This window comes from Lupinus angustifolius, chromosome LG02, assembly GCF_001865875.1.
Source record: "Lupinus angustifolius cultivar Tanjil chromosome LG02, LupAngTanjil_v1.0, whole genome shotgun sequence".
NCBI classification, from domain to species: Eukaryota; Viridiplantae; Streptophyta; class Magnoliopsida; order Fabales; family Fabaceae; genus Lupinus; species Lupinus angustifolius.
In genome coordinates, this window is record NC_032010.1 from 11,066,360 (window position 1) to 11,080,271 (window position 13,912).

General features: G+C 34.9%; 1 protein-coding gene across 1 annotated transcript; it reads right to left on the reverse strand.

The window, feature by feature from the left end:
• Positions 3,175–12,613, reverse strand: LOC109335717 (F-box protein At3g54460). Its single transcript, XM_019571870.1, has 9 exons — positions 11,983–12,613; positions 6,320–8,905; positions 6,008–6,221; positions 5,631–5,903; positions 5,444–5,503; positions 5,218–5,348; positions 4,715–4,829; positions 4,325–4,478; positions 3,175–3,656 (listed from the first exon to the last, which is right to left on the reverse strand). Exons 1-9 carry the CDS (start codon positions 12,519–12,521, stop codon positions 3,649–3,651), a joined length of 4,080 nt encoding a protein of 1,359 aa, XP_019427415.1. The 5' UTR covers positions 12,522–12,613; the 3' UTR covers positions 3,175–3,648.

Sequence of the window (13,912 nt, forward strand, 5' to 3'; positions counted from 1 at the left end):
GCAAGTTTGATGCAAAAGCTGATGAAGGAATTTTCCTCGGCTATTCTCTCACGAGTAAAGCTTATAGAGTCTTTAATAAAAGAACTCTAGCCATTGAAGAATCTGTTCATGTAACTTTTGATGAAACCAATCATGTATTAAAAGATGTGATATCCTATGATGAAGACGACTTGCCAAGTTCCCCTGCTAAAAATAATTCTATTGTTGATATTACAACCGAACCTGAAGAATTGAGAATTAATGACAATCTATCTTCTCAAGAAGAGCATATTCACTCAGATCTACCAAAAGAATGGAGAACTCATCGAAATCATCCTACTGACAACATCATCAGTGATATAAGTAATGGTATAACTACTCGTAGAATGTTTGATGCTTGTCTAAACATGGCCTTCGTCTCTCATATAGAACCCTCCAAGATTGATGCTGTAAGAGTACAGGACGTAGCCTTTGGTGGACAAGAAGGTGAACCAGTATAAAATTCTTGTGTACTCTCTTCTCCTTTACCTCTTTGATTTATTCTTGTTTATTTTCTGCAATATTATCCGCTGCACATTAACTCTTACTTTTTGCAGAAAAAGTAACCATAATTTTAAGTCAACTAATTCACCTCCCCTCTTAGTTGCAATCTCATTCTTACATCTGATCTCGGAGAAAAATTAGAACGAGAATGCGTGTCAAGGTATTGTCGGATCTCCAAGACATAGAATAAAATCATAAAACATGTCGCTATAGTGCCACATCTTGGAAACATAAAAGAAATCTAGAACACAAGTAGGAGTACTATCAGATCTAGAAGACATAGATTAAAATGATAAAACGTACAAGGCTACTGTTGTATCTCAGAGACAAAAATTTAAATGTACGTAGGTTGGGATATTAAGGGATCTAACAGGAAAAAAAAAATTAAAATTATAAAATAGGTCGTCATATTAGCACATCTCGAAAACAAATATTGAAACCAAGACATAGTTCGGGGTACTGCCAGATCTCAATGACAAAAATTAGAATGAGATTGTAGGTTGGTGTAATTTCGGATCTCGAAAACAAAATTAAAACGAGAATGCATGTCGGGTAATCTCGAATCTTGGAGACATATACTAAAACGAGAACTCGTGTTTGGGCACTACGGAAGCTCGAAGACAAAAACTAAAACCAAAACACCATTTGTGGTAATGTCAAATCCTAGAGACTTAAATTAAAATGATAACTCAGGTCGAGGTAATATCATATCTTATAGATAAAAATTAAAACGAAAAAGCAGGTATTGAACTGTCAAATTTTGAAGACATAATATAAAAACAAGAAAATAGGACAAGGTACAGGTGGGTCTCAAAGAAAAAACTTAAAACGAGAACACATATCAGAGGTACTGTTGGATATTGGAGATAAAAATTAAAATTAGAAAGTGGGTCTAGACTAAAGGATCTCAAAAACAAAAATTAAAATGAGAAAACACAAGTGTAGTGTCAAATCTTGGAAACAAAAATTAAAACGACAACTCATGTCTAGATATTACCAAATTTCCGAGACAAATTAAAATGAGAAAGAACGTCGGGGTACAATAGGATTTGAGACACAAAATTTACAATGGAAATGTGGGAAATGGAACTAGTGCATATGAGAGAAAAATTAAAACAAGAATGCATGTCAAGGTACTCCCGAATTAAGGAGACATAAACTAAAACGCAAAATGACGTTGGGGCATTACAAGACCTTGAAGACAAAAATTATAGCCAAAACACAATTTATGGTACTTCCGAATCTCAGACACTTGAATTAAAATGATAATACATGTTGGGGCTATCAAAGACTTACATTAAAACAAAAAGCACGTAGAGGTACTCCTAGATCTCAAAGAGAGATTAAAACGAGAACACATGCTAGATTACTACTGAAAAGTGGAGACACCTATGAAAATTAGAGTGCACGTTAGGGTACTACAAGATCTATGAAACATAGATTAAAATGAGAACTGAGGTCGAGATACTACTCGAGCTCAAAAACAAATATTAAAACGAGAATATAAATTGGGATACTTTTGTATCTCAAAGATAAAAATTAAAATTAGAACACACATGTGGGAGCACTTTTAGATCTCAGACACAATTTAAAATAAGGACGGAAGGGGGAACTGTCATATCTCCAAGACAAAAATTAAAATGAAAAATCATAACAATGTACTCTCGAATCTTGGAGACACAAATTAAAAGGATAGCAAAGGTTGGGGCACTCCTGACTCTTCGTAGATTAAAACAAGAACTCAGGTCGGAGTACAATCATAGCATAGACACAAATTTAAACCATAACAGATTTTTGGTAATAACAAATCTTAGAGTCATGAATTAAAATGAGAATGCATGACAGGGTACTCCCAGAGCCAAGATATAAAAATTAAAACTAGAACATAGGTTATAGTAATATTGGATCTCATAGACAAAACTAAAACAAGAATACATGTAAAAGTACACACAAATTTAGGAGACAAAAAATGAAAACACGAATGCATGTCTAGGTATTATCAGATCTCGAAGATAAAAATTAAAACGATAAAAAGTGCATCGATGTACTTCTGGATCTATTCATTGTCACTACACCATTTACCATTCATATTTAATTATCATTGACTTTTCAAAAAAAAGTAATTAAAATAAATAATAAATGATATAATAAATATATATAAATTATTACATCGACATAGATATTACACTGTGTTATGAAACATCTTGTAGTCTTTATGCTGAAATAGGTGCTATTTGTCTACATTCTGAAACTGTTTTGGTTTTATTTTATTTCTTTTATAGTAAAACAATCCCAATTTTATCTTTAAAAATTGAAGTTCAGACAAATTAATCTCTGAAAATGTAAAAACACACATTGATGTATAAAGAATCACCAATACACAAACACCAACACACGGACAACATCACTATTTAGAGACCCTGCTGAGATCCTTGGGCGCCCCCATATTCTCAATAGGAAATTTTCCCACTGTATATTGTACTAAAACAAGATTTATCTATCTCTAGGAATGATACTTGTTGAGAAGGACAATCATGTATCCTGAAAGGGATTAGTTTCTTACCTATAAGATGAGGATATACTCTTGATAGTACCAAAAAAACATGATTTTTCACCTTGAATATAACAAGACTTCGATAATGAAATCAATGTAAAGCAACCACATTCTAACATTACCAGTAAGCAATAGTGTTACCAATTGTTAGGGGAAAAGAAAGGCACCTTTTCAACATCCCCATCACTGATTTCATATATTATAACCAAATTATTGACTAAAAGCTTCTTCCCTGATCACTTAAATAAACCAGACTTTTTTTGTTGGTATGTAAACCAACTAGATTAATCCTTTACAAAAACAAAGTGCAGAGAAACCATTGCACTCTTAAATTAAAGCAATAAGTGATGGGGCAAATGACTGGAACATGCTATACAAACAATAATGCTTACCATCAAGCAATGCGAATCAAACCATCCCACTTCTTCATTAGGCAAATACTTATAAGACAATACATCCAAAAAAGAAAATCCATATTCAAGAGTATGTCAAGCAATTAGAAGATGCAGCAAACTGCTAGAAGGATTCTATAGGACTTGCTCAAAGCCAAAAATGTCAGTACCTGATCTTTATCAAACACCTGGAATAAAAGAAACAAAACAATTCCTATAAACTTAACAAGCCAAAAAGTTAATAACAAAAATGGAAGAATTCATTAGAAAGAATTCATTATAAGGATGACCCATTGCAAGAGGCTCCTACCTAGTGCGATCTGGAGGTCACGGGTTCAAATCCTGGAAACAGCCTTACCCTCTCAAGCGAAAAGGTTGCTTTCAAGATTTTAACCCATGACCTCCGGGGCACAAGACAAGCAACCTTACTTTTGCACTGATCCACTTTCAGACAACAATTTGATAAGAAAAGTTCAGAGAGGGGGGTGGTTGCCCAGGGTCAGAACTAGACAAAAACCTTTGGATGTGCTAAACATAATTGTTAGAGGGGTTAAATTGCATTATGCAGAAAAGAATATGTAAATTTCATGGGTGTTTCTAAAAATTTTAAAAGTTGAGGGAGTCATTTGATTTTTTTAATCCTAAGACGGAAATCATAGTAAAATTTTATCACCTGTATCACTTCCTAGAACAACCTTTTTAGTTTTTGCTTATGGCCACAATTCTGAATAAATATTTACGGATCAAGTTAATAAACTATTTGCAGTCAATTTTCCAAATTCAACATGAATCATCTTCCCAAGAATTTATGTTCCCAAATGAAAACACAGCTAGGGAGAAACTACTATGCACAAACCTTCCTGATTGTCAGAACTAGTATACACAAATCTAAGTTTCAGTAGATAACTGCTTTCAGCAAAATCATGCAATGATCGATATAATCGTCCCCCAATGTCAACTTCAGATTTGGTAACATCTTTACATGGAAAACTTCTACATTCATCAGCATCCTGGTTATACATGTAGAAATTGACGAGTACTAGTTATAACTTAAAATAAAAAATTGCTCGGGAGGACAAAAATATCAATCAGAAACATAAGTAACCAAGTTATCAAATAAGGAGTCATCCAAGGAAACAGTTCATCACGTGTTAAACTCATTATTAAGGATGATGTAATATAGTTCATCACGTGTTAAACTCAGTATTAAGGATGATGAAATATAGTTCAAGCTATAGATGTTCACCTGAAAAAATTCTAGCATTTGCTCTTCAATTGTACCACGCATCGCTAATGTTTCCACTTGAATAGGACGAGAAGCACCCATGCGATGGGCACGACTAATTACTTGCTCCTCCATACTGATAATGTTTTATCCAATGAAACACATTAGAAAATAATTAAATTGGACTGATGTAGGAGTATAGAGTGAATTAGGAAAACAAAACATCCATTACCAACCACTTTATTCAACAATGAAGTTCCAGTTTAACATTGAATCTCAAAACATCAACATTCAGTGTTGACAACAGATGATGCATACAACGGATCCCTTGGCACAAATTTCTAAATGGCAGAAACAATTTTTTTATGCCAAGAAGTTTAAGAAAATTTTATTAGGTTTACAACTGAAAACGACAGTGTTTGAAATGTAAAAAATGAAAATCTCCCAAAACAATTTACTCTAAAAGCTAAAAGCTATAAGGTCCTAATTTCTTATCCTCATTTGCACATCGATTGGGTTAATACCTTCTGTCCCAAATTGGCTCCATTAAAAATACATGTGTAACAAAACTCAAGTCAAGACCCAATGCAGCACTTCCATCCATCACAAGCGCCATGCAACTTGAATCATTCTGGAACATGGCTAATGACTTCTTCTGGAAAAGGGAAAAGTTAAATTAACCAAGGTCAGAAACACAAGGGTAAAAAATTTAATTTTCAAATGCAGTAAATGGAAATTCCACCATTATACCTTGTTGCAGGAATGCATTGGGCTATACATTCCAGCATATTTGATACGAGCAATAGTCAACTGGCGAAGAGAAATGAAATTCAAGAGTTTAATCATTTTGAAAAGGACTGAATATGGCTAAAAAATCAAATAGAGTAGGATTCAAAAAAGATCACACTCAAAATGCAGCACAGCACAGAAAAAGCACCTGTTGTTCAATGACGTGTATATGCTCAAGAAATTGAGAAAATATAAGAACTTTCTCAGGGTTTGTATTGGACTGGCTTCTTACAGAAGATTCCTGGAATGATTTGCTATGTCTATTATGAAAAGGCACATTATTCGTAGTATCCATCTCATAATTGATGTGATCTTCATAGAAACTCAATTCTTTGTTGGTTTCTTGCAAAGCTTTCAGCCTCTGTATAAGATAGGAGACTTTACTACTAGATGTTGATTGCCAATCAGGATCCCAATTGTCCTGTGCATTATTTAACATTCCATTTAGGATTGTCAGCAAAAAAAATAAGAGCATAAAACAAGGATGCAAGTTAAGGCAACAGAATTCTTAATTAAACACCCTGCCTGCTTATATGAAGGTTGTAGCTCAATAAGATCTTTGGGTACAGGCCACTTTGGGTTAGGATTTTCTTGTCGGGCTAGTGTATCAGGACTCTGCATCTCATATAATTTACCACAGCCAGGATATGTACACTTCATATTGTCTATAGAAACACAATCAAGGCACAATAAATGCCGACATGGTGTAATGAGAGGAAGACGGCACCATTCCTTGCACCTTCACAATTAAAGTAATAATTATATTATAATAATAATAAGCATTTATGAGCTGAAGTAAATTAGAGCTGTGAGAAAGATCAAAATCCAAAAGATTACCTGACACAGTAACCACCAAACAGAAGACTATATCGTATGGAGGTATACTCCCCTGAAGTAGGATCTAGACCACTCTGAACTAACATATCCATTGTTTCCTGAATATCTTCTCCAGCATGTGTAACTTTAATATGTCCAGCAACACAGCATGAGAGCCTGACATTGTTAATAGTTGCACTACGAAATTTCCACTGTTTTGGATTCAGTAGACTCTCAACATGTGAAGGATCATTCCAATCAGCCATCAGTATATTACGCCGAACTGTGAGTACTAACTCATTGTAACTTCGAGCATGCTCCTCATTAAAATCTAGAAAAACAACTTTCTTGATGCATGGTGGAATGCTTTGCAAATCTATTTTTCTTGCACTAATCATGCATTTGTGAAGTATATGCAACAAATGAGACCTTCCTTCTTCCATCTCTGCCTCAAATGGCTTAAGAACACCAGCTTCCCATGACTTGTGATTCAGTCCATAAGCTTCTTCATGAAGGAACCTTAGCAATGGTTGTAGATGTGAGAGTTGGCTATTAGGAGTGTTCGGTGTTGGAGTTCCTGTTAGTATCCAACGATTTGAAGCCATCAATGAAATAGCCATTTGTAACTTGTTTGTTAAGTTTAGGCTTGAACCAAGAGTGTGACCTTCATCTAAAATTATCCTAAACCAATGCACTTGCATCAAGACACTCCTCTTACGTGGACCCCACTCTGCACTCAGACGACTAAATGTAGTGATGACGATATCATAATCCCAAGCCAGACAATGTGCAGATGGCTTCCGATGATCAATACAAATATAAACCCGTAATTGACCAGGCCTGACATGCTTTAATATTTGTGTTTTCCAATGATCAACCAAGTTCGCTGGAACAACTACCAGGGTTGCTCTTGACAAGTACAACCGAAAAAAATCTAATGGCTCTCGGAGAGCCATGCCAAGGGCAGCCACATCAAAAGTCAAATTGTTAAGATTTTGTGGGTAGTACCACCTGCATACGCCTTTCTCTACCCTCTTTATGAAGCCAAATGCTTGAAATATTTTGTGGAACACATTACATGATGTGGTGTTTAAAATAGGACCCCTTATGCCATTTGTTTCCATTCCTGCAAGCTTTTCAGTTGAGATTTTAGCCAACCAAGTCAGGGCCTTCTTTGTCTCAGAATTTATCAAAGAGTAGTGCTCCTTAAGCACATCAATAAAAAATGAAACATTTTGTTTGTCACCCCCTGGAGTTCCTTTCAAGTGAAATCCTGGCATGTAAGTTATCTTGGAGCTATTCTGGAAACATTGTTCTGGGACACTACAACTCTGATAAAAAGGATCAGTATTCATACTACAAAACCATGCTGCACTAGAATTAGCCATACTGTTGTCGGCAAGCTTTCGCCACTTGTGACAAGAATCACACTGAATCCAAGTATCATTGTACTCTAAAAAATCGATTTTAGACTTCCCAGGCCGCTTGTAACTCTTTCCACATCCATGTGAAGTATCAACTAGCTTGTTCTGAGATACACGTGATGTAACACCTGATGTATGCTTTGTTTGAATTGAACTTTCACCAACTTTTCTTTCCTTGGAAAACAGTGCTTCTTCTTCATAAGATAAATGTAGGTTTTTCTTTATGCGACTCAAGCTCCTTGTGCTTCGACTTGCAGGCATAGATTCCTCAGAACATGCATCTACAGGTGATTTTTGTTCTTGCACAGAACATGAATCATGAAGTTTAGTGCGTTGCTCAGCGGGACCCAGCAGTCTGGCTCTTTTGGAAGAATGATCATGGTTCTCCTTATTTCTACTAACATCTTGGCACACATCCCTCTTGCCCAACTTACTACAACTCGTAAAGTTAATACCACTGACCTCATAATAGCCACATTTCTGGTTACCATTATGTTGACACCAGATTACTTGCGCCCCATCTGGTGGGTCTGCTAATGTACCTTGTGTCTTAACAATAAGGGAAAGAGCAGTTACCGTCTTACCCAAGCCGGGCTCGTCACAAAACATTCCTCCACGAAAATCTTTGATGGTGGGAGCTTCCCCAGTGACTATTTCACCAGATACAGTATTTACATGGAAACTGAAGCCATCAACACTTGAGAGAGACACATATAAAGGATGTCGCAAGAATTCAGCATTTCGCTCACGGTGCAACATCCATTCAACTGCTGCCTGCTGATGTGGAAACAGATTTAACTTGGTACAAGGCATTACCGAGGCAGCCAGGGATCTAAAATGGTGACACGTTTCAGAAACCCTAGTAAGGTCCAGGGGGTGCAGGGAAGCTAGAATTTTAGTTAAAATGTCATCAGGTATCTCCCAAATACCAGAGGTACAAGTGTAATCCCTAGGTATTATCCTGGAACTGTTAGACTTCTGCTGCTTTCCTACACCAGGTACTGTCTTAAATATTTCATGAAGTCCAAATAGCCTTTTCTTAGAAGAATCACTCACATGGTAATGGAGCTTGCACCCAATTACATGACAGTCAGAAAGGTTCCAAATGCTCTCATTTGCTTCATGAGTCCTCTTCAAATAGTCTGGACAAGAAAGCATTGAATTTCTCTCATTCCAATCACAGCTGCATAGACATTTCACTTTGTTAGCAAACTAGATAGCTAGTTCTCCATTATTAGTTAAGTACATTCATGAAGAAAAATGGGGTAGTAGATCAGTCAGTTTATGTTGTTAGTGACTAGCTGGAACGCCATTAGTATGAACATGTCAGAGATGGTATCATGTTCGATTGAATGGTTAATTATATAACAGTGAAAGTCCCCAAGGAAACATATTTTACTAATGTATCCTCCATTTTTTGGGAAACTTCCCTCCAAAACTTTGACTACAAATAAGAGATGATGAGAACCAGAAAAAAAACTCGGTCATTTTTCAAATGACTGTTAAAATTGTCAATGTGCCATCTGCTGTAAGCCTGAACAAAAATTTTAAAACTTCAGATTACAATGATGTAATAATAATTATAATAGTAATATAATAATAATAGCATGATCCATCTGCAGTTGACCCATCCAACATATGACAATGTTATTCCAAACAGTTGACAGAATTGATGTTTGAATTTTTATGATTTGACCATTAAGATCAGAGAATGTGGCACAGAAACATACATGATAAGTGAGTCTAGTGAGTTAAGAATATCAAAAACAAATCGAAGTACCAAAAAATTATTATCTGAAACAAGCCTAACAAATCTTTCAAATTTTAAAAGAAACAAAAGGAAAGTAACTCCTACAGTAATCTTCATCCAGACATACTCCTATAGGATCGTTACCAACTAGTCAAGCTTTCTGAATGTCACAGATGAATGACACCATAAATTCAAGAAATTGCATGAAATTCAAACCAGCAGCCAATATGGTTTCTAAGCCATAAAACAGAGGTAAGATCACAAAAAAGCAATTCCTAATTTTCCCTTACAAATCTTAACCATATCATCAATGCTACACAAGAAACAATTGAACAAGCCCAAACCTTAAGTCAATGTTGCCCATGGCGGATGGCGGCCCATGGCGGTTGCCAAAATTCAGCCATGAAGGCGTTGCGGGCAAATAGCGGACATCATCATGGCGGTTGAAAAAAATAAATAAAAAATATAACATAATAGGAAAAATAAAATAATAAATACAATAACACAAAAATCAAACAATAACATAAAGTTTAATAAAAACCATTAAATATTAATGTCTCATAACTTCATGAGATCACTAAAAAGTAACATAAACAATACTAATAAGTCTTGTCAACATTCACAACTAAAAATCAAAGGATAACACAAATATAAAATGCAAAAGATTTAATTTTCTAAATAACCTCCTCCTCCCCAACATCACCCTCCACAACTGCAAATTCAGCAACATATCCTTCAATTTCTTCTTCATCCGAGTCATTACATTCAAAAGTTGCAGCTTCTTCTTCACTTCGTCCATGGTCCATTTCTTCATTTACTCTTTCATCTACTTCTTCATCTAGTTCTTCAACAAACTTATGAATGGTGGTAGTGGCGGCAGCGGCAGTGGAGCAATGGAAGCAGAGGAGGCAGAGGAGGAAGTTCTGAGAGAGAGAGGCAATAGGTAGAAGATGCAAAAATAGAAAGGCTAGGGTTTTTATTTTTTACCCATAAATGGGCCCCAAAAAAACACATCTCAGCCAAAAAAAATTTTAAAAAAACTGTGCAGAAACTGAAAGTTCCGCCATCCCCGCCACCGCCATGGCGGCTTTTTTTAGCAAAAGGCGGACACGGTCATATGGCGGGAATTTCCAAATGGCTAATGGCGGTAGCCCAAAAAACGCCACCGCCATGGCCGCAATTGGGCAACACTGCCTAAGTTAATTGACTTATAAGAGCAACGACAATGAAAAATAACATATTCATTCTTATTTAGGTCTCACGCATTATTTTATAATTTATTATAACTCCCCATGAAATAAGAACAACATCTACCTGTTTCCCCATAATGTCAAATATCATTCTTATTCTTATTTGAGTCCCACAACCTACCCCATACTTTTGTATTCATGCCCAATTTTCGTTCTCTCCTCACTTTTCCTTGGCCAAGAATTGTTCTTATTTAAGAACAAAATTCACAAAATAAGAATGTCACGATAGAGAATAAATTAAGAATGTTCTTATTCTATTAAGAACAACCATTATGATTGCTCTAAATCAACATCAACCACATTTTATGAAAAAAAAAAGTTATTCTAAAGCTAGCTCCCACCCAACTGAAGTAAGCAATCAGCAATTGAATAAAGAACAGCAAGTAACTAAAAAGGCAGCTAACGACGCTCCAACCTAATGGGCCGGGGAGGGTGGCTATACATAGCCTTACTCAAAAAATGAAGAGTTTGTTTCTACAATTTGAGCCTGTGGCCTCTAAGACACAAGGAGGCATTTAGGATGGACCGCAATGTAACTACTACTACAACTACTACAACAACACCCAAGCTTTAGTCCCACTAGGTGAGTGTTAGCCTATTAGGGAATTTGTATATTGACTAAGGAGAATAATCTATAAAAACAACAAAATAAGATTCTGGAAATACTTCTTGCCTTTATTGCCATATGTAGGTACATATTTATATTACTAAAGAAAAGGAAGGTACATAAACTAAACTAGATGTGTGTTCCAATCTTGTAAAGATGGATATGTGTCTTATTTGCATGTCTAAAGATAAAAACTGTAGAAGTTATATTAAATAAAAATTGTAGAAGTTACTGAACCACATAATCCTTTAACCAACTATGCCTGGATTTTTTCTTGGTCTGCACTATCTGGGCTCTAACAGTGGGGTTCAGTACATGGATCTTTTCTTGGCCTTCCTCAGCCTCTAAAAATTGGGCCAACCTACTATCCTTATAATGGGGCTTCCAATGGTCTCTTTCAGACATGCCCAAGTCATCTAAGGCATGATTCTATCAACATCCTCCTGAAAACATTCATTCCTGATTCTATCTTGTTCCACTTATCCCACCCAAAATTCTCATCTTTGCTTTATTCTTGTTGAAATTTTACAGCCCAAAATTAACTCTCATATAACTGCGAGGTAAAATTTCCCCGTAACTGTCACCACAATTTAAAATGATCAACGCAATTGCAATTTCAGCATCAAAATTAGAAAACAGTGATGGAATCAAACCTCAAATGGCGAAAAATAGCACCGGCGATAGACTTCAACTTGGGGAACTGCCAGCCACTCCAGAGGTCAACAGGAAGGTACACATCAATGAGCACGACAGCCCTCGCCTCTCCGGTATCACACTCCCTCGCCTCAACCCGCACCACTCGAGCATCAATCTTCAAGCAATTACAACTAACCAAAGCATGAATCTGATGAATCACACTCATACTTCCATTCACCATCCCAAACTTCCTCATCTTCCTAACCCTTGAGCTCGACGGCATGACCGTGCAGCCGTTATGCTTCGAACTGGTCCCACCGGAGTCATCACATTGTTCCGAATCAGTGGTTGGATTCGGTAACGATGAATCTACCGGAGATAAAACGATGCCGTTTTGGGACCGGAACCCGACTTCGGCGCCGTTTCCGCTTAAGATTTCGCATGATTCGTTGAAAAGTGGAATGGTGGAAGGGTCGGATTGAGAAGGAGTGACAGTGAGAACAGCACAGAGGTAACCGCAGAGTTTGTGGTCGGAGAAGGAATCGACGGTGGACATTGCCGGAATGAAATTAAAGGATTAGGGTATGAAGAGAGAGTGAGTAAAATGGGAGAAGATGCAGGGAGAGAGAATATGAAGAGGAAATTTAATATTAAGGTTAGTGGGCCAAGCACGTTTCACCACTCACAACGCAGTTACTCATTTAATATTATTTCTATTTCTATTATAATTTCCATTTCTATTATTAATTACTCACTTTCTATTTTTATTTTTTTGTACATACTCACATTTCTATTTTGAATGAGTATTTTATTTTGGAGATTTGATTGATCATTTTAGAGATGATAAATAATTCACTTACTTCAAAAGTAAGATAAAAAAATCAATTTCACATTTAAGTTATTTATTCTAAGTAAATTCAATTATTTGAATTAGTCTATAAATCTAAACTATTAAATTTTTCTACAATAAATGATTAAGATGTGAAGTATATTTTTAAACATACTCGTCTTACTTTTAGTAACTATTGTATCATAAAAACACCTCTTAATGTTCCTTTTTTTTTTTGAAGAGACACATAAAATTGTTAAATTAAAAAATTTCTTCCTTAACAACACTTGTTTAATAATAGCTATTAGCATTTTGACAAATATGTCAACCCAATTTTTTAAATAATTTTAATATTATTGATTAATAGTTACATATATCAAAGTTATATTGACAAAAATAACAAAGAATTAAAAACATAAATTTATTATGAGTAATAATACATATTTAATTTTATAGAGATAAAAAACCTCAAGTTGAAAATATAAGTTAGAGTAAATTATTCAAATCTCATCCGAATTTTAATGAAATTACATGAATCATCTCTCATTTTATGTACCTATACAAACTTCCTCTCATTAATATATGCATATTACATAAATTATCTTTGTCGCATTTAATGAAATTTTATATCAAAAATATCTTTTTTAGACTTCATATAAACATATTTCAATATATTGCTCGCAACTTGTTTGATAAAATACTTTAAAAAATCATAATGAATATTAAGCCACATACATACATGTATATAAATTAATAAATATTATTAAAGCATGTTTTTTGGTAATATATTGTTAAAGAGAACGTTTTTCTAAAATTTCTTATTTAATCCACACATAAAAATATATAAATTAATAAATATTACTATAATACTCTTTGTAATATATAATGCAAATATGTTTGTAACATCATTCCTTTTTGTTGTGTTTCTTTTAATATTTTTCCTTTGTTAACATGACCAATATTACTATAAAATTATAATGTTGCTGCTAAAAATTTCATAAATTCAACTATTCATAAAATTGTTACTAGAGAGACATAAAGTTGTTTCTAAAAAATTTATAAATATATATAAAACACTAAATGTTAGTGTTGAGTTATTTGTTTTCCTATTAAATGAG